The sequence below is a fragment of the Drosophila pseudoobscura genome, chromosome 2, assembly GCF_009870125.1.
Source record: "Drosophila pseudoobscura strain MV-25-SWS-2005 chromosome 2, UCI_Dpse_MV25, whole genome shotgun sequence".
In the NCBI taxonomy this organism is placed as follows: domain Eukaryota; kingdom Metazoa; phylum Arthropoda; class Insecta; order Diptera; family Drosophilidae; genus Drosophila; species Drosophila pseudoobscura.
Genome location: NC_046679.1, coordinates 12,730,914 through 12,751,114, shown reverse-complemented (window position 1 = coordinate 12,751,114; position 20,201 = coordinate 12,730,914). Strand labels below are relative to the sequence as shown.

Genomic DNA, 20,201 nt, shown 5'->3' with positions numbered 1-20,201 from the left:
AAGTTCTGGACCTCTAATTAGTAAGTTAGTAATAACTGTAGGATTAAGCTTCTCCCCTTGCTTAACCTGCTTATAATCTCTTTGCAATAGAGCAAAAACACGTTGAATTTGAATTAATTGATACGGAAAGAACATTCAGTTTACTTATTGCTGTTATTATCTGACATACTCGTACAACTTAACTAAACTTCAACTTAAGAAACTCTTGGAGGTCTCTTATAGGTCTTTGGTTATGTTTTCGAACAAGCGGCGACTCCACCAGGATTCCAGATCGAAGGGCTTAAAGTCTACCAAGTCTGGGCTAGGGGGCTCTATCCAGACAGTCGCCAATGAAGAGGTGGCAGCCTGTGTATTGGCCAATGTGCCTTCCTCAGAACCAATTGCCTGGTCGGCTGTTGTGGTCGCATCAGTGGGATTTGGTTCCACTAACATGTTCCATGAGTCATTTATATAGTTTACGAGTTCCTCATTCTGCGATGATATCCCTCCATTCTCGTTTTTCTTGCTGGGTTTAGTACGTTTCGAGATACGCTTTTTAAATACTGGACGTGGAATATTGTTGTGCTCCGTGGTCGTGTTTAGATCGATACCCCCGTTCTTCTTGCTGCTCTCCTTGATCCCGTCGAATTTATCGAGACTATGAGCCAGACCGCAACGCGTTTTAGCAGCGATCTTGCTGGGTGCCGTATTAATTTTGTACATGATTTGGTGTTATCAAGCTACGATCGGTAGATAGATATATATATTTTTCTGGTAATGTTTTTCTATAGTGAAGCTAGAAATTTTGGAAATGCTGAGTTTTCTCCATATAGTCACAGCTTGTCAATGCTCTTGTCATTGTTTCAAAAAACTGAAAAGAGTGAACCAAGTTTTAAGGGGGTGCCACAAACCAAATTCCAACTGAACTGGAATAGCCATCTATGACTAACTGGCTTGCCAATGTAACCCGGTTAGGGACCAAATCAGTTTAATAACTGGATAAATATAACAAAAGCCAGCTGTGGTACTTATGATCCTCCCAATTTAAAAGAATTTTTGCAATTGTGTGTGTCTTTTCATAAGAAAAACCAGTACCAGTACCAGTACGTTTTTTGAACATTAATGTCTTCTTTGGAATCAGATCATAATAACATAAATGTATTGGCATTTTTATATTGATCTCGAAATTTGTCAGTGTTTCCTTAAGAGCTGTTACTCTAGAGCTGTTATGGACTATCCAAATAGACACTCTTTCCTTTACACTCAATATCCTGACATTTATTAGCGAAATCATAATTATAGCACTTGCATTAGCCAAATAAGCTAGTTTTAAACGATTTAAATATGTAAGGCTTACTATATGAACACCTTCTTCTAATTTGAAAACGTTCAACAACATATGTACATACATATATGTAGTATATTCTTGAAACTTGCGCTGGACGGCTCATAGGTTCGTATACTAACACACAAATTGAAATAAGCTGGCATGAGAAGAGAAGCAAGCATAGCAATATGTGAGATTTAAGTAGTTTCTTACTTTATTGTTGGCCTTTACTCTAAGTTTTGATTCAAATAAAACAGAAACGAAACACCCTGAAACTTGAATACCAGTTCGAAATTTGTGGTCAATTTAAATTTATTTAATTATATCCGGGGATGCTATTTCTATAAACGGGGTGAGTGTTACGTATGAGCATGAACCCTTCCTTTGTATCTTTGCATCGATTGATTCACTTGACGGCTCTCCCATCTCTACTTAGCTTTAAGTCTTTAGTATACAAAAGTTTGATCTGCTGTTGATTTCAAAATGGCGGTCGGGAGTACAATGTCTGAATGTGCAACTATGGAATCTAAGCAGTCAATGATTAAAACCAGAAAGCGAAGAGAGGTAAAAATGGAGAGGACTTTGACAATAGCCAGTCTTTGTGCGGCAATATTTCTGATTGTGCTGGTCACAAGGGCTGTTGAGAGTTCCGCCAGTCCAAGCTCACGAGATGATCCCCCTTTCTCGTATTGGCGCAAAGGATATTCCGGACACGGCACAGATCACGAGAAAGTGGGCGCAATTCACTTCACCCCAGTTGAATACACAAAGTTCAAGCCACTGTCGAATTACTCCCATAGAGAGAATGTCTCACATATGTGGGTGGATGTTGTTTTCAAAGTTTCGCGAACCTTTTTTGACAAAATGTTTCCCCTTGATCCGACCGTACCAAGAGGTAAGTGTGTCCCGACGGCCGCCTCTGATTTGATGAGTTAGGGCTAATATTGAACGTCATCAAATATGTGATCCAGGATACATAGCGAACGTGGGTAAGGACAACATGAGGTTGGGACCGAAAGTTGTGCTGGACGATTGGGCGCATTGGTTGAACGCATTCTGGCTTATGTGGCTATTTGTACTTTTACTGGTTGCTGTCATTGTCCTGGCACCCTTTGCAGGGTGAGTACAACAAGCTGTCTTCAGGAACCCAGGAACCCAGGAACCATTAAATCTTTATTCATCAATGCTTTATTTCAGTGTCATATATTTCTGCTTCTGCTGCCATCGTTGTAAGCTGGGATGTCCAGCTTGCCAAACGGGTGTAACAAGGAGACGTATTTGTTTGAGCTTCTGCATGCTTCTGATCCTTCCATTTATCGCGTAGGTTACGGGTCCAATTTCTCCCGAATGCGAAAGCATTCTTCCATTCTTTGGCCCTTCTATTCCTTTCTTTCTTTCTTTGTTCACAGTGGTAGTATGGGCTTGGCTTTTCTCTCAAATGGTATGCTAGAACGCGGCCTAGTCAACACTAAAATTGCCGTTGAAATGGGTAGCGTGGATACTTGCAACTTCCTGAAGGATGTCAGCGATCATATTCATCATTTGTTTGTGAAAAACTATGAGGAGATGGAAACTCATCTGATCACTACTATCGTGGGTATGGCATATTTCAATTGACCTCTTCTCTTCTCTCTTCTCTCTATTCTTATATTTTCATTATACCTCCCCCACCACAGAGGCCCCAAAACATTTGTTCAAGGACTTGAACGAAGTCGCGGACGGTAATGCCGTCGCAAGGATACGTTGGATTTTTCGCAATCTTCCAGAAGCAGAAACACAATTGGAATGGTGCCGATACTTTCAAACAAGCATAAAGTGGGTATCCAATAAGCTAAGAAATGGTAAAAAATAAGTTTTATTTTGGTTATGTTCACTACTACTTAATGCATTTTGTTTTCAGCTCTCCGGGGAGTGAAGCGGGACATTAACGATGCGGCGATAGTGCTTTGTGGCAGTACGGATTGCCTCAAATTTCTGCACACTAACGAAGTTGAGTTTATGGACGCATCCAGATGCATCCACTTGGATGAGGTGAATACATACCAATGCCAACTTCACAGCATCTTTGTAAATACTCTCTATCTATGTTAGTTGCCTCTTCCGCCGAAAATGCAAAAAGAGTTGACTGATCTAGAGACATCCTTGGTCAAGCCAGTATGGGAGTTGCCGATGGCTAGACTCAGAAATATCAGTAGAAAGATTAAAGACGAGATGGCACGAGTCTCACCACCGATAATTCGAGACATACGCAAGGGAAGGAAGCTGTTTGCCAAAGAGGGGAGGAGAATAGAAGAAATAATTGACGTGGTCATCAGCGACATTCATCTTAGCACCATGCGGGCGAGCAGGGCGTTCGAGGATCTTTACGACAAATTTAATGAAACACGTCAGTACGTCGTTCAGTATATTGCTGTAAGCCTCCTTGGGGTGAGTACCTAAATCAATGGTGAATGGTAAATCTGCACATGGCTCCTCTAATCTGATCTAATCTAATCTAATCTCGAAACTCCTTGTTAGATTCTGTCGATCGTGATTTTGGCTTTGATTGTTGGCTGTCTAGCACCACGTCCCACCGGAGCGAGCAATGAATACTTCACCAAAAGGATCGCAGCGTACATGATGATACTGTGAGTGCTCTGAAACTATAAACTACCTAAACGACCTACCATAACTAAGAACACATTCTCCTGGCAGAGCCATGATTTTGATATTTTGTGCGCTATCCGTCATGCTGATAGTGGTGCTGTTTTATTTTGTGATTGGTGGTGTGGCTTACAAAGGCGCATGCGCACCACTCAGGGAAATGAAGTCTAGTGCGCTTCTCAAACAGCTAGACCCAGAGATCGATCTCCGGACGATGTTTTCTCCCCGCAAACAGGATTTACCAGCTAATAAATCAAGCAAGCCAGTCAGAGTATCGAGTGTTATCAAGGCGTGCCAGGGCGAGATGTATTTGTTTACATACCTGCGAGAAAATAGAATCTTTGACATAGAAGATTTTCTTCAAGTGAAATTATTATCGAAAACAGTAAAGAGTAAGGAGAAAAGTCTAGATCTATCAAAGGAATTTATACTGACGCCGTTTGAACGAGACGTAATTTTACGAAAAATGGAGGATGCTGAAATGGGCTTGTATCACAGCGACTTGTGGTTCGATATAATTTGCGAAAATCTCAACTCATTGAATGTTGACCAGCTTATGGAGAACCTCCAATCTCTATCACAGTCGCTGTCGTGGAATAACTACCGAGCAGCCTCTGTCGCTTTCGAGAACGCGTATCTTAGTCTCAAGGCAATTAAGGCCGCCTACCATTTTGGTCTTGATAGGGACTATAGGCTTATGACTAAAGGTCTTAAATACATTGATTACATAATTTTATACGAGAACTACAACTTTGCCGATACTCTTAAAATATTGAGAGAAAAAGTTGTGGCGGCCGAGGATTTTATACGTGATAAAGGAACGACATATCTTTCTACTCTTGGCGAAAACCTAACTGCAGTGGTTGAGGAACAGATCAAAGAATATATCAGAATGATAATCCGTGAAGCCACCACCAGCATCGGGTACTGCAAGCCTCTGACCTACATATACGATCGCGGCCTGGAATTGGTTTGCAATCGCATGGTTGACCCCATAGTAAGTAGTCCCCACATGATTTTGTCTTAGCTCGATTCAACGATTCGAACGATTGTATTGTACATCTTTACAGAACGGCTATTGGATAGGTGTATTAACGGCGGCGTTCCTTCTGATGCCCGTGCTCTGTATAGCTCATCGTCTGCAGTGTCTGTACAAGCAACATAAGGTGCCTCCGATAAGGGCCATCAGAGCACGGCAGGTGCAACAACTAGAAGTAGAACAAGACCCTTGTCCCTTTTGCAGTGCAAATCCAAATAGGATTTCAGGTGGACTCAGTGCCTGCATTGGTCTGGACGGTGCAGAAACGACCATTTATGATGGCGACAACATGATTGCAGAAACAGGAAATATCAATGATGGAGACAAAAAGAATAAGTTAGATTAGTGATACAAAATGTAAAATAAGTCCGAGATATCTTACAGAGAAGAGTGTAAACAAACAGCTAGTGCGAGTTTAATCTTGAATCTATCTTATGTTCTACCGCTAAATCTGGCTATTTATATCGCATTCCCACACCTTTCGCTCTTGTTCTGCTATATGTACGTCTTATATACTATTCGCCATAATAAATCAATATTAAACCGAACAATTATCGACTTTAATATAATTATATATGTAGGTATATCGCAAACCATGCTGCTGAAGAAGCTCAGTAGCTCAAACCAATCTATCGAAGAAAGTGCATCCATGTGGTTGCTGATGGGTGCTGTAATATTTTAAAGATCAGCGTATTAAAACATTTAATTGCTATACACGAGCATACTTTTATTACTGCACTCTTTCTTCATAACTACTGCACACAACCAAAACAAATGAAATTACTCGGATTTCTTCTAGTTTCTTACTTCGACTTTACTCTAACGTTATTCATATGTACTTTAATTAATCGCAACTTGTATATGGGTGTTCTCTTCACAGCTTTTTTCACAAAAAAAATGAGGGGGAACGTTGTGAGTTGCTGCGGCGACCGCAACTCTACATTTATACGCGATACATACTAGTCAGTATGGCTCTTCTCCACCAGACGGCGCTAACATTGCACGACACGACAAAGAATGCGTGCGAGAGAGACAGAAAATCAGTCTGAGCGTGTCGTCGGGCGCTGCGTAGCGACTGATTTCTTATTTTGGCTATAATAATAATCCGATCCGATCCAGATTCGGCAATCTGATAGATATGGTCATTTTCTATGATTATGAGTTTTTAATTTTCTCGTATCTTCAATATTGTTGCCAGAGAATTTCGTTCATTGCGCATTGGAAAGGGGGTGGGGCGAAATTTTGAAATATTCGTGTAATAGTGACATATTACAGAAGTTTGGACACAAAATGTCGTTGCTCTAGCTCTTATAGTCTTTGAGCACTAGGCGCTGATAGGGACGGACAGACGGACGGACAAACAGACATGGCTCAATCGACTCGGCTATTGATGCTGATCAAGAATAAATATCCTTAATGGGGTCGGAAACGCTTCCTTCTGGACGTTACGCACATCCATTTTCACCACAAATCGAATATATCCCAATACTCATTTTAAGTATCGGGTATAAACATTGGCATATATAAGGTCTATGGCTGACAAAAGGGGGAAGTTCGCCAATGCCAAACGGTGATCTCAACTGATGAACTGCAACGGTTATCGCTCTCTCCTTTCCTTTACTTTCCATAGGAATAGATAGAGGAATAGAAAGGTGGCTCTTCCAGAAAACTCTCATTACGACTGGATGATGTGACGTAAAAGAAGTGGAAAGGTCTTCAGTTCTCTTAAGAGGGATACTTCCAACGCTAACGTAAGTATATGCCGACGCATGATAAAATTGTAGAAGGTGGTCCGCTAACTCTGTTTCGGGTCTTTATGTATGCTCAACACTACAGAACGCGCATTGACGCTATTTTTTTTGGATAGAGAGGGGAAAGAACTAAGTTGGCTGTTGTTCTGAGTAAAGTAAGATACGTAAAGAGTTTATGTTGCCGGAGCGGAGAACGTAATATAATTTATTCATGATACCGATGTTCATCTATTTATTAGACCATCGAGTTCTTAAATTCAAGGCAATTCGTATTGTACGACCGAGGCCAATGCAACTGGGGCATTCCGCTATAACGTACAGCACTTGATACGGTCATATGATCGGTTAATACGAACGGCTAAACCTGTAAATAGGCTTAAATCGAACTATATTTTTCTGTGGCAGGCTTTTGGGATATAATTGAAAGTGCCCAAAGGGTTCAGCCTTTGATAAATTGGAGTTAGACTCGATCGAAATCATAATTGTAGCACTTGCATTAGCCAAATAAGCTAGTTTTAAACGATTTAAATATGTAAGGCTTACTATATGAACACCTTCTTCTAATTTGAAAACGTTCAACAACATATGTACATACATATATGTAGTATATTCTTGAAACTTGCGCTGGACGGCTCATAGGTTCGTATACTAACACACAAATTGAAATAAGCTGGCATGAGAAGAGAAGCAAGCATAGCAATATGTGAGATTTAAGTAGTTTCTTACTTTATTGTTGGCCTTTACTCTAAGTTTTGATTCAAATAAAACAGAAACGAAACACCCTGAAACTTGAATACCAGTTCGAAATTTGTGGTCAATTTAAATTTATTTAATTATATCCGGGGATGCTATTTCTATAAACGGGGTGAGTGTTACGTATGAGCATGAACCCTTCCTTTGTATCTTTGCATCGATTGATTCACTTGACGGCTCTCCCATCTCTACTTAGCTTTAAGTCTTTAGTATACAAAAGTTTGATCTGCTGTTGATTTCAAAATGGCGGTCGGGAGTACAATGTCTGAATGTGCAACTATGGAATCTAAGCAGTCAATGATTAAAACCAGAAAGCGAAGAGAGGTAAAAATGGAGAGGACTTTGACAATAGCCAGTCTTTGTGCGGCAATATTTCTGATTGTGCTGGTCACAAGGGCTGTTGAGAGTTCCGCCAGTCCAAGCTCACGAGATGATCCCCCTTTCTCGTATTGGCGCAAAGGATATTCCGGACACGGCACAGATCACGAGAAAGTGGGCGCAATTCACTTCACCCCAGTTGAATACACAAAGTTCAAGCCACTGTCGAATTACTCCCATAGAGAGAATGTCTCACATATGTGGGTGGATGTTGTTTTCAAAGTTTCGCGAACCTTTTTTGACAAAATGTTTCCCCTTGATCCGACCGTACCAAGAGGTAAGTGTGTCCCGACGGCCGCCTCTGATTTGATGAGTTAGGGCTAATATTGAACGTCATCAAATATGTGATCCAGGATACATAGCGAACGTGGGTAAGGACAACATGAGGTTGGGACCGAAAGTTGTGCTGGACGATTGGGCGCATTGGTTGAACGCATTCTGGCTTATGTGGCTATTTGTACTTTTACTGGTTGCTGTCATTGTCCTGGCACCCTTTGCAGGGTGAGTACAACAAGCTGTCTTCAGGAACCCAGGAACCCAGGAACCATTAAATCTTTATTCATCAATGCTTTATTTCAGTGTCATATATTTCTGCTTCTGCTGCCATCGTTGTAAGCTGGGATGTCCAGCTTGCCAAACGGGTGTAACAAGGAGACGTATTTGTTTGAGCTTCTGCATGCTTCTGATCCTTCCATTTATCGCGTAGGTTACGGGTCCAATTTCTCCCGAATGCGAAAGCATTCTTCCATTCTTTGGCCCTTCTATTCCTTTCTTTCTTTCTTTGTTCACAGTGGTAGTATGGGCTTGGCTTTTCTCTCAAATGGTATGCTAGAACGCGGCCTAGTCAACACTAAAATTGCCGTTGAAATGGGTAGCGTGGATACTTGCAACTTCCTGAAGGATGTCAGCGATCATATTCATCATTTGTTTGTGAAAAACTATGAGGAGATGGAAACTCATCTGATCACTACTATCGTGGGTATGGCATATTTCAATTGACCTCTTCTCTTCTCTCTTCTCTCTATTCTTATATTTTCATTATACCTCCCCCACCACAGAGGCCCCAAAACATTTGTTCAAGGACTTGAACGAAGTCGCGGACGGTAATGCCGTCGCAAGGATACGTTGGATTTTTCGCAATCTTCCAGAAGCAGAAACACAATTGGAATGGTGCCGATACTTTCAAACAAGCATAAAGTGGGTATCCAATAAGCTAAGAAATGGTAAAAAATAAGTTTTATTTTGGTTATGTTCACTACTACTTAATGCATTTTGTTTTCAGCTCTCCGGGGAGTGAAGCGGGACATTAACGATGCGGCGATAGTGCTTTGTGGCAGTACGGATTGCCTCAAATTTCTGCACACTAACGAAGTTGAGTTTATGGACGCATCCAGATGCATCCACTTGGATGAGGTGAATACATACCAATGCCAACTTCACAGCATCTTTGTAAATACTCTCTATCTATGTTAGTTGCCTCTTCCGCCGAAAATGCAAAAAGAGTTGACTGATCTAGAGACATCCTTGGTCAAGCCAGTATGGGAGTTGCCGATGGCTAGACTCAGAAATATCAGTAGAAAGATTAAAGACGAGATGGCACGAGTCTCACCACCGATAATTCGAGACATACGCAAGGGAAGGAAGCTGTTTGCCAAAGAGGGGAGGAGAATAGAAGAAATAATTGACGTGGTCATCAGCGACATTCATCTTAGCACCATGCGGGCGAGCAGGGCGTTCGAGGATCTTTACGACAAATTTAATGAAACACGTCAGTACGTCGTTCAGTATATTGCTGTAAGCCTCCTTGGGGTGAGTACCTAAATCAATGGTGAATGGTAAATCTGCACATGGCTCCTCTAATCTGATCTAATCTAATCTAATCTCGAAACTCCTTGTTAGATTCTGTCGATCGTGATTTTGGCTTTGATTGTTGGCTGTCTAGCACCACGTCCCACCGGAGCGAGCAATGAATACTTCACCAAAAGGATCGCAGCGTACATGATGATACTGTGAGTGCTCTGAAACTATAAACTACCTAAACGACCTACCATAACTAAGAACACATTCTCCTGGCAGAGCCATGATTTTGATATTTTGTGCGCTATCCGTCATGCTGATAGTGGTGCTGTTTTATTTTGTGATTGGTGGTGTGGCTTACAAAGGCGCATGCGCACCACTCAGGGAAATGAAGTCTAGTGCGCTTCTCAAACAGCTAGACCCAGAGATCGATCTCCGGACGATGTTTTCTCCCCGCAAACAGGATTTACCAGCTAATAAATCAAGCAAGCCAGTCAGAGTATCGAGTGTTATCAAGGCGTGCCAGGGCGAGATGTATTTGTTTACATACCTGCGAGAAAATAGAATCTTTGACATAGAAGATTTTCTTCAAGTGAAATTATTATCGAAAACAGTAAAGAGTAAGGAGAAAAGTCTAGATCTATCAAAGGAATTTATACTGACGCCGTTTGAACGAGACGTAATTTTACGAAAAATGGAGGATGCTGAAATGGGCTTGTATCACAGCGACTTGTGGTTCGATATAATTTGCGAAAATCTCAACTCATTGAATGTTGACCAGCTTATGGAGAACCTCCAATCTCTATCACAGTCGCTGTCGTGGAATAACTACCGAGCAGCCTCTGTCGCTTTCGAGAACGCGTATCTTAGTCTCAAGGCAATTAAGGCCGCCTACCATTTTGGTCTTGATAGGGACTATAGGCTTATGACTAAAGGTCTTAAATACATTGATTACATAATTTTATACGAGAACTACAACTTTGCCGATACTCTTAAAATATTGAGAGAAAAAGTTGTGGCGGCCGAGGATTTTATACGTGATAAAGGAACGACATATCTTTCTACTCTTGGCGAAAACCTAACTGCAGTGGTTGAGGAACAGATCAAAGAATATATCAGAATGATAATCCGTGAAGCCACCACCAGCATCGGGTACTGCAAGCCTCTGACCTACATATACGATCGCGGCCTGGAATTGGTTTGCAATCGCATGGTTGACCCCATAGTAAGTAGTCCCCACATGATTTTGTCTTAGCTCGATTCAACGATTCGAACGATTGTATTGTACATCTTTACAGAACGGCTATTGGATAGGTGTATTAACGGCGGCGTTCCTTCTGATGCCCGTGCTCTGTATAGCTCATCGTCTGCAGTGTCTGTACAAGCAACATAAGGTGCCTCCGATAAGGGCCATCAGAGCACGGCAGGTGCAACAACTAGAAGTAGAACAAGACCCTTGTCCCTTTTGCAGTGCAAATCCAAATAGGATTTCAGGTGGACTCAGTGCCTGCATTGGTCTGGACGGTGCAGAAACGACCATTTATGATGGCGACAACATGATTGCAGAAACAGGAAATATCAATGATGGAGACAAAAAGAATAAGTTAGATTAGTGATACAAAATGTAAAATAAGTCCGAGATATCTTACAGAGAAGAGTGTAAACAAACAGCTAGTGCGAGTTTAATCTTGAATCTATCTTATGTTCTACCGCTAAATCTGGCTATTTATATCGCATTCCCACACCTTTCGCTCTTGTTCTGCTATATGTACGTCTTATATACTATTCGCCATAATAAATCAATATTAAACCGAACAATTATCGACTTTAATATAATTATATATGTAGGTATATCGCAAACCATGCTGCTGAAGAAGCTCAGTAGCTCAAACCAATCTATCGAAGAAAGTGCATCCATGTGGTTGCTGATGGGTGCTGTAATATTTTAAAGATCAGCGTATTAAAACATTTAATTGCTATACACGAGCATACTTTTATTACTGCACTCTTTCTTCATAACTACTGCACACAACCAAAACAAATGAAATTACTCGGATTTCTTCTAGTTTCTTACTTCGACTTTACTCTAACGTTATTCATATGTACTTTAATTAATCGCAACTTGTATATGGGTGTTCTCTTCACAGCTTTTTTCACAAAAAAAATGAGGGGGAACGTTGTGAGTTGCTGCGGCGACCGCAACTCTACATTTATACGCGATACATACTAGTCAGTATGGCTCTTCTCCACCAGACGGCGCTAACATTGCACGACACGACAAAGAATGCGTGCGAGAGAGACAGAAAATCAGTCTGAGCGTGTCGTCGGGCGCTGCGTAGCGACTGATTTCTTATTTTGGCTATAATAATAATCCGATCCGATCCAGATTCGGCAATCTGATAGATATGGTCATTTTCTATGATTATGAGTTTTTAATTTTCTCGTATCTTCAATATTGTTGCCAGAGAATTTCGTTCATTGCGCATTGGAAAGGGGGTGGGGCGAAATTTTGAAATATTCGTGTAATAGTGACATATTACAGAAGTTTGGACACAAAATGTCGTTGCTCTAGCTCTTATAGTCTTTGAGCACTAGGCGCTGATAGGGACGGACAGACGGACGGACAAACAGACATGGCTCAATCGACTCGGCTATTGATGCTGATCAAGAATAAATATCCTTAATGGGGTCGGAAACGCTTCCTTCTGGACGTTACGCACATCCATTTTCACCACAAATCGAATATATCCCAATACTCATTTTAAGTATCGGGTATAAACATTGGCATATATAAGGTCTATGGCTGACAAAAGGGGGAAGTTCGCCAATGCCAAACGGTGATCTCAACTGATGAACTGCAACGGTTATCGCTCTCTCCTTTCCTTTACTTTCCATAGGAATAGATAGAGGAATAGAAAGGTGGCTCTTCCAGAAAACTCTCATTACGACTGGATGATGTGACGTAAAAGAAGTGGAAAGGTCTTCAGTTCTCTTAAGAGGGATACTTCCAACGCTAACGTAAGTATATGCCGACGCATGATAAAATTGTAGAAGGTGGTCCGCTAACTCTGTTTCGGGTCTTTATGTATGCTCAACACTACAGAACGCGCATTGACGCTATTTTTTTTGGATAGAGAGGGGAAAGAACTAAGTTGGCTGTTGTTCTGAGTAAAGTAAGATACGTAAAGAGTTTATGTTGCCGGAGCGGAGAACGTAATATAATTTATTCATGATACCGATGTTCATCTATTTATTAGACCATCGAGTTCTTAAATTCAAGGCAATTCGTATTGTACGACCGAGGCCAATGCAACTGGGGCATTCCGCTATAACGTACAGCACTTGATACGGTCATATGATCGGTTAATACGAACGGCTAAACCTGTAAATAGGCTTAAATCGAACTATATTTTTCTGTGGCAGGCTTTTGGGATATAATTGAAAGTGCCCAAAGGGTTCAGCCTTTGATAAATTGGAGTTAGACTCGATCATCGGATCTGGTAATAGATTCTTGAGCTTAACACGTGGCACTTGGTATTTTCACTGCAATGAATTTTTACAGAAGTCCGTCTGTGATCACGAGAACAAAAGAAAAGAAAGACCTGCGCCATTCTCCATCCGCTTGAGCTCTTGTTTTGCTCATATCATCTTCACCACGCATTGACTCTCGCTCTGTTAAGCAAATTTCATTGTGACACCAGCCTAATTTCTTTCAAAGTGCAACGTGGTTTTGAAGAGAGAGTTAAACCGTGGGACGGGTGAACTAACATAGCTATAGCCAACATCTAACATCTCTTATCCGAATTCTCCTAAATTAGACATTCAATTATATTGCCCCGCTTATACGCTCTCAATGCATAGACGCAGACAAACATGTTCTTACTGCTAACATTGCATTATTTCGCTCATTTCTTAGTCAGTAAAAATATTCACCGAAGCAACATGAGTTTCGTTTACTTAAAATTTCTAAAGTATGAAACTCAAGAATCGAACAAATCCAATCGTTGTAAATAAAACTATCAAGCAACTGTTCATTGAATAAGCATCAATCTAAGTCTAGCTACAGTGCCATAAGTTTTAAAACAGAAACCTTGCAGATAATTATGTATATCAGCGATATGGTTTAGTGATCCGATCTTGTTTCCTCCAATTTATATTCTATGTGCAGCAAACAAAACGGTATGTGAGATTTGAGTAGTTTCTGACTTTACTGTTGCACTAAGTTTTGAGTCAAATAAAACGGAAACGATTGAAGCTTCAATACTAGTTCGAAATTTGTGGTAAATTAAATTAATTCAAATTAATTACATCGGAGGATGCTATGTCTATAAGTGGGGTGAGTGTCACGTATGAGCATGAACCATTTCTCTGTGCATCGATTAAGTCATTTGGTGGTTCCCCCATCTATATTTAGCATGAAGTTTTCGTTTAGTCTAAGTTTGAAAGCAAGAAAGAAATTTGTGTTCGGGTGTATTTAAAGAACAGAAACCTGGAGACAATGGCTGAATGCACAATTATGGAATCTCAGCAGTCAGTGATTAAGAAAGTGAAAAAGCAAAGAGAGGTAAAAATGGAGAGGACTTTGACAATAGCCAGTCTCTGTGCGGCAATATTTCTGATTGTGCTGGTCACAAGGGCTGTTGAGAGTTCCGCCAGTCCAAGCTCACGAGATGATCCCCCTTCTCTATATTGGCGGAAAGGATATTCCGGACACGGCACCACACACGAGCAGGTGGGGGCAATTCACTTCGGCGAAGCTCAATTCTCAGAGTACAAGCCTTTGGTGAATTACTCCCATAGAGAGAATGTCTCAAATATGTGGGTGGATGTTGTTTTCAAAATTTCGCGAACCTTTTTTGACAAAATGTTTCCCCTTGATCCGACCGTCCCAAGAGGTAAGTGTGTCCCGACGGCTGCCTCTGATTTTATGAGTTAGGGCTAATATTGAACGTCATCAAATATGTGATCCAGGCTACATAAAGAACCTGGGAAAGGATAACATGAAGTTGGGACCGAAAGCTATAAAGGACGATTGGGCAGATTGGTTGAATGCATTCTGGCTTATGTGGCTATGGGTACTTTTACTGGTTGCTCTCATTATTCTGGTACCCTTTGCAGGGTGAGTACAAAATGCTGTACTTCTTCACAAAACTATCAATGACATGCTAGTCTTTTTTGCATGGAACAGTGTCGTGTATTTCTGCTTATGTTGCCATCGCTGTAAGCTGGGCTGTCCAGCTTGCCAATCGGATGTCAATAGGAGACGTATTCTTTGGAGCATCTGCTTGCTTCTGATCCTTCCATTTATCGCGTAGGTTATGGCTCGTTGTTTTCCGAATGCAAATACATTCTTTCTATTCCTTTCTTTCTCTCTTCGTTCACAGTGGCAGTATGGGCTTGGCTTTTCTTTCAAACGGCATGCTAGAGCGCGGCCTGGACAACACTAAGATTGCCATTGAAATGGGTAGCGTGGATACTTGCAACTTCCTGAAGGATGTCAGCGATCATATTCGTCATTTGTTTGTGAAAAACTATCAGGAACTGGAGACACATCTGGTCACTACTATCGTGGGTATGATATATGTATTTCAATTGACCTCTTCTCTATCATTACATTCTCATTATACCTAACCCACCACAGAGGCACCTAAACATTTGTTCAAGGACTTGAACGATGTCGCGGAAGGTAATGCCGTGGCGGAACTAAACAGGATTATTGGCAACATTGTTCCGGCAATCCAAAATATAAAATTGGCCAAGCAAGCTCAAGCAGACACAAAAGAAGTGTCACTTAGACTAAGAAATGGTAAGATACAAATTTTATTTATACCAGGTACCCAAACTCGTGAATCTCGTGAGGATTTATGAAGCATGCAGATGGAAGCATTTTCGACCCTATTGATAATCATCAATAGCCGAGTTGTATAGGGCTCATACATATAGGGCTCATGTGAGTACATGGAACCAAAGTCATTAGATGAAACGAGGGAGCGTTACTAGAAGGAAAAAAGTAGAAAAGGTGCCGAAAAGAATCGAATTGATCAGCAATATCGCGATTGTTATCAGCATTAATACCATTTAAGTTTAAAGATGAGGAAAATTGGGAAGGACTACGTTTAGGAGAGCCAATTTAAGCTTAGGTTAGCAAAGTAATTCTTATAGCATGTAGTATTAAATGAACAAAATTCAAACTTTGCAATTGAATACTGAAAAAAATCCGATTGCGAATCGGAGGGACCCAAATAGGGCCCCTTAGATTTCTCAAAGATGGAGCAACTGATACTATAGAATGCATTAGTAGCAGGCTCAATTTCCTGAAAGTAGCAAATCGAGATTTAAGGAAAGAACATCCGCTTCCTTAAAGCAAAAGATAGCCGAGGGCTTTACGAAAGATTTGACGGAACCGAAGAAAGGCAGCTGAACAACAATTTCAAGTGGGGGATGGTAGGGGTCTTCAAGGTCAGATGTCGATGTATCGCTAGCAAAAATGATGTCTAAGAGCCTACACATAGTATTATTGCAAATAGGGTTTACCTGACACAACGATGTTTCAGGCAAAGAGTCGAAGATAACATCAGGGAAGAGTCTTCAGAAGGAGACCAAGAAATAATCGGTAGGTTAAAATCCTCTAGGACAATTAGACGATACGAACCAATGAATTAAAACGAAACAGACTGAGGATGGGCAGCGTGAAGCATATAAGTAGAAAGAATAGCCAGAATGAGTAAGGCTGACTCCCTTGCCACGAGCTCTCTTTCTCCCCCCGTGTCTAGCGTAACGACCAGATGGTAATTGGTTGGTGGAAATAGAGAGAGATATAGAGATGTAACAGCTGGATACAGTCAGTAGGAAAGATGATAGTCAGACTACACAGAGTGCAAGAGTTAGAGCAGTACAGCTAGTCACTAGCCAGTCACTTGTTCTCGTTATGTTTACTACCACTGCATTTTTTCCAGCTCTCCGGGGAGTGAAGCGCGACGTTAACCATGCGGCGGTGGTGCTCTGTGGCAGTTTTGATTGCATGAAGTTTCTGCAGACCTCAGGAATTGAGTATATGGACACATCCAGATGCCTTCACTTGGATGAGGTGAATACATACCAATACCAATATCTCAGAATCTTTGTAATTACTCTCTATCTAGGTACCGGAGTCGGACAGAATGCTCGTTGATTTAAATAATATGTATAAAGATATAAAAGGCAGACCAGGAAGATGGATAGCTCGTCTCCGTGGTGTTAGTAAAAAGATTAAGGACGAGATGGCACGAGTCTCACCACCGATAATTCGAGACATACGCAAGGGAGGGGTGCTTTTTACCAAAGAGGCGGCGAGAATAGAAGAAATAATTGACGTGGTCATGAGCGACATTCATATTGGCACTATGCGGGCGAGCAGGGCGTTCGAGGATCTTTACGACAAATTTAATGAAACACGTCAGTACGTCGTTCAGTATATTGCTGTAAGCCTCCTTGGGGTGAGTACCTAAATCAATGGTGAATGGTAAATCTGCACATGGCTCCTCTAATCTGATCTAATCTAATCTAATCTAATCTAATCTAATCTCGAAACTCCTTGTTAGATTCTGTCGATCCTGGTTTTGTCTTTGATTGTTGGCTGTCTAGCACCACGTCCCACCGGAGCGAGCAATGAATACTTCACCAAAAGGATCGCAGCGTACATGATGATACTGTGAGTGCTCTGAAACTATAAACTACCTAAACGACCTACCATAACTAAGAACACATTCTCCTGGCAGAGCCATGATTTTGATATATTGTGCGCTATCCGTTATGCTGGGTGTGGTGCTGTTTTATTTTGTAATTGGTGGTGTGGCTTACAAAGGCGCATGCGCACCACTCAGGGAAATGAAGTCTAGTGCGCTTCTCAAACAGCTAGACTCAGAGATCGATCTCCGGACGATGTTTTCTTTCCGTAATATGGATGTACCAGCTGTCAATGTTTCAGCCGACCCAATAAGGGTATCGAGTGTTATCAAGGCGTGCCAGGGCAACGACTATTTGTTTAATTTTTTGGATGAGAATAGAATCTTTGACATAGACGATTTTCTTCGTTTGAGAATAGTGACCCCAGTAGAAAGGAAACAAGATACAAATTTAGATCTTTCAAAAGAGTTTATACTGACGGAGGAGGACCGAAATGTCTTCTTAAACAGAATGGAAAATACCGAGGGCGGCTTGTTTCACAGCGACTTGTGGTTGGACTTAATTTGCGAAGACCTCAGCATATTAAATTTGGACCATATGGGACAGAGCATCAGAGCTTTAGGACGTTCGCTGTCATGGAATAACTATGCTGCTGCCTCTGTCGCTTTCGAGAACGCGTATGTTAGTCTAGTGTCAGTTAAAGCCAACTTTTATTACGGTCTAGAAAAGAATTTTCGCTTAATGGCTAAACATCTGAAAATAATAGATGAAGCTGTTTTATACGAGAACTACAACTTGGGCGATTCCATTAAAATATTAAAAGAAAAAGTTGTGGCGGCCGAGAAATTTATACGAGATCAAGGAACGTCATATATTACTTCTCTTGGCCAAAACCTAACTGCAGTGGTTGAGGACCAGATCAAGAACTATATCAGAATGATAGTACGTGAAGCGCAGACAAAGATCGGGTACTGCAGGCCTCTGACCTACATATACGATCGTGGCCTGGAATTGGTTTGCAATCGCATGGTTGACCCCATAGTAAGTAGTCCCCACATGATTTTGTCTTAGCTCGATTCAACGATTCGAACGATTGTATTGTACATCTTTACAGAACGGCTATTGGATGGGTGTAGTAATGGCAGCGTTCCTCCTGATGCCCGTGCTGTGTATATCTCATCGTCTGCAGTGTCTGTACAAGCAACATAAGGTGCCTCCGATAAGGGCCATCAGGGCGACTCACACTTGTCCCTTTTGCAATGGAGATTTAAGTAGGACGTCAGGTGGACACATTGTCGTCATTGGTCCTGACAGTGCAGAAACAAAGAGTTTTCATGTCGAGAACACGATTGAAGAAATAGTAAATATCAACGATGGAGACGGAAAGAATAAGTTAGATTAGTGATAAAAAATGGATAACAAATCCGAGATATTTTAAGCAACAGAGTGTAAACAAACAGCTAGTGCGACCAATTTAAAGTGGTTTTTGCTGGGGAGTATACCCCAGGCAGCCAAATTGCACTTCGCCTCTAAGAGATGGGATGGTGATTCAGTCCTACTTGGGGTGGGATGGGCTACGTCTGGGCTGCTCACTCGTGCCTCTACCAGGATTTTTCTCAAGGGGCCTTGTGCTCCTACCGCATAGCACATAACCATTGATAGTGGCCGCTCTCTGGGGGCTTCGGTAAAGTATGCACTACAAAATACGTATCCTAATTCGGGGATATGGTCCTATAGGAACACTTATAAGTTAACCATGATCAAAAATAAATAGTTGCCACAAAGAGCAGGCTTTCAAGCTGCGATTACTTAAAAAAAAAAACCGCGAAATATGATCAATTTTGAATTTGAAAGTCTAATATTTTCCAGACGGTAAGCTATAACTACAAAGCTGCATTTATCAGCTTTGTAGAATTGCAAAGTTCGATAAAACCCGATGTAAGATACGTGAGTTACGTGAAAAAAGTAGCACCCATGAAATAAAAATTAAACAAATGTCAGTGAAACCCGAAATATAAGTGACATTTTGTTTCCAAGTGTTATTTTAGAGCTGAATTTGTGGTTGGCCAAAACAAAAATTATTTATATGGAAGGCACAAGCTAAATCGCCCTGGAAATGGTGTCAAATTCATGTTAATTTGTTCCTTTTGCGATTAAGACTCGGTTCGCTGCCGTTTTTAAAACGGAAAAATCATGCGTTTTGTGTTTAACAAGTAAGTCCGACAATTTTTGAAAACGAGAGAGCGGCTCTTAAGCGCTCTCTCTCTGGCAGGCAGAAGAAATCGAGTACAAAAATTACTATTACTTCCTATTTATATTGTGTTTGCACAAACGAATCCCACAACATCACGAAACTGTCAGTCATACACTCCTGAAATCTACAATCTATGTCTATTCAAATAAAACAAAAAATCTTCAAAAATCCCCAATACCTGAGCAATAATTCCACAGAAAACATACAGCCAATAACAGAATATCTATAATAAACAAATATATGTGTGTATATCACTGGCATCTTAAAATGGCGCCATTTTGAAAGAAACTTGTAACAGTGAAATCTAACAGGAGTGTGGACACAAAATTTGGTTGGTCTGTGATCTGTGGATGTCATAGATTTTCGTTCTTTACGGTGCCTTTACACACATCCACTTTGATCACAAATCTAATATACCCCTATATTATTTTGAAAATCGGGTATGGTATAAAAATTGTATTTGTGATCTGGTATTTTTTGTTAATATTAGTGGTGACAGTTTTACTGATAGGCAGAAGGCTGCAAATATATACTGCAAAAATAGTCCAATATTCCGTAGACACTTTTCCTATGTAAAAAAAAAACGCTTCTACTGACGCGTGCCAGGGTCTAGTA

General features: G+C 41.0%; 3 protein-coding genes across 7 annotated transcripts; all 3 read left to right on the top strand.

Moving 5' to 3' along the window:
• The first annotated feature begins 1,501 nt into the window (after window positions 1-1,501).
• LOC6897232 (prominin-like protein) lies at window positions 1,502-5,539 on the top strand. 2 transcript variants are annotated; one of them, XM_002137368.4, is made up of 11 exons: window positions 1,502-1,658; window positions 1,743-2,201; window positions 2,278-2,425; window positions 2,504-2,626; window positions 2,716-2,903; window positions 2,983-3,147; window positions 3,207-3,337; window positions 3,398-3,733; window positions 3,824-3,933; window positions 4,001-4,946; window positions 5,020-5,539. In XM_002137368.4, exons 2-11 carry the CDS (start codon window positions 1,790-1,792, stop codon window positions 5,332-5,334), a joined length of 2,874 nt encoding a protein of 957 aa, XP_002137404.3. In that variant the 5' UTR covers window positions 1,502-1,658; window positions 1,743-1,789; the 3' UTR covers window positions 5,335-5,539. The 2 variants fall into 2 exon arrangements, 1 of the variants encoding a protein (XP_002137404.3); XR_004470180.1 differs by lacking the exons at window positions 3,824-3,933; window positions 4,001-4,946; window positions 5,020-5,539 and having other exon boundaries at window positions 1,503-1,658; window positions 2,983-3,121; window positions 3,398-3,538.
• A 1,908-nt stretch (window positions 5,540-7,447) lies between these two features.
• On the top strand, window positions 7,448-11,485 carry LOC117185681 (prominin-like protein). Of its 2 annotated transcripts, XM_033385997.1 has the most exons (11): window positions 7,448-7,604; window positions 7,689-8,147; window positions 8,224-8,371; window positions 8,450-8,572; window positions 8,662-8,849; window positions 8,929-9,093; window positions 9,153-9,283; window positions 9,344-9,679; window positions 9,770-9,879; window positions 9,947-10,892; window positions 10,966-11,485. In XM_033385997.1, the coding sequence occupies exons 2-11, from the start codon at window positions 7,736-7,738 to the stop codon at window positions 11,278-11,280; spliced, it is 2,874 nt and encodes a 957-aa protein (XP_033241888.1). In that variant the 5' UTR covers window positions 7,448-7,604; window positions 7,689-7,735; the 3' UTR covers window positions 11,281-11,485. The 2 variants fall into 2 exon arrangements, 1 of the variants encoding a protein (XP_033241888.1); XR_004471162.1 differs by lacking the exons at window positions 9,770-9,879; window positions 9,947-10,892; window positions 10,966-11,485 and having other exon boundaries at window positions 7,449-7,604; window positions 8,929-9,067; window positions 9,344-9,438.
• Window positions 11,486-13,866: 2,381 nt separating this feature from the next.
• LOC6897231 (prominin-like protein) lies at window positions 13,867-18,853 on the top strand. Of its 3 annotated transcripts, XM_033376406.1 has the most exons (11): window positions 13,867-14,003; window positions 14,082-14,562; window positions 14,639-14,786; window positions 14,837-14,978; window positions 15,052-15,239; window positions 15,309-15,473; window positions 16,624-16,754; window positions 16,810-17,142; window positions 17,248-17,357; window positions 17,425-18,373; window positions 18,447-18,853. In XM_033376406.1, the coding sequence occupies exons 3-11, from the start codon at window positions 14,717-14,719 to the stop codon at window positions 18,732-18,734; spliced, it is 2,376 nt and encodes a 791-aa protein (XP_033232297.1). In that variant the 5' UTR covers window positions 13,867-14,003; window positions 14,082-14,562; window positions 14,639-14,716; the 3' UTR covers window positions 18,735-18,853. The 3 variants fall into 3 exon arrangements, with proteins under 3 accessions (XP_033232297.1, XP_033232298.1, XP_033232299.1); XM_033376407.1 differs by lacking the exons at window positions 13,867-14,003; window positions 14,082-14,562 and having other exon boundaries at window positions 14,643-14,786; window positions 14,856-14,978; XM_033376408.1 differs by lacking the exons at window positions 13,867-14,003; window positions 14,082-14,562; window positions 16,624-16,754; ... (2 more) ...; window positions 17,425-18,373; window positions 18,447-18,853 and having other exon boundaries at window positions 14,657-14,786; window positions 14,856-14,978; window positions 15,052-15,235; window positions 15,309-15,467.
• The last annotated feature ends 1,348 nt before the right edge of the window (window positions 18,854-20,201 follow it).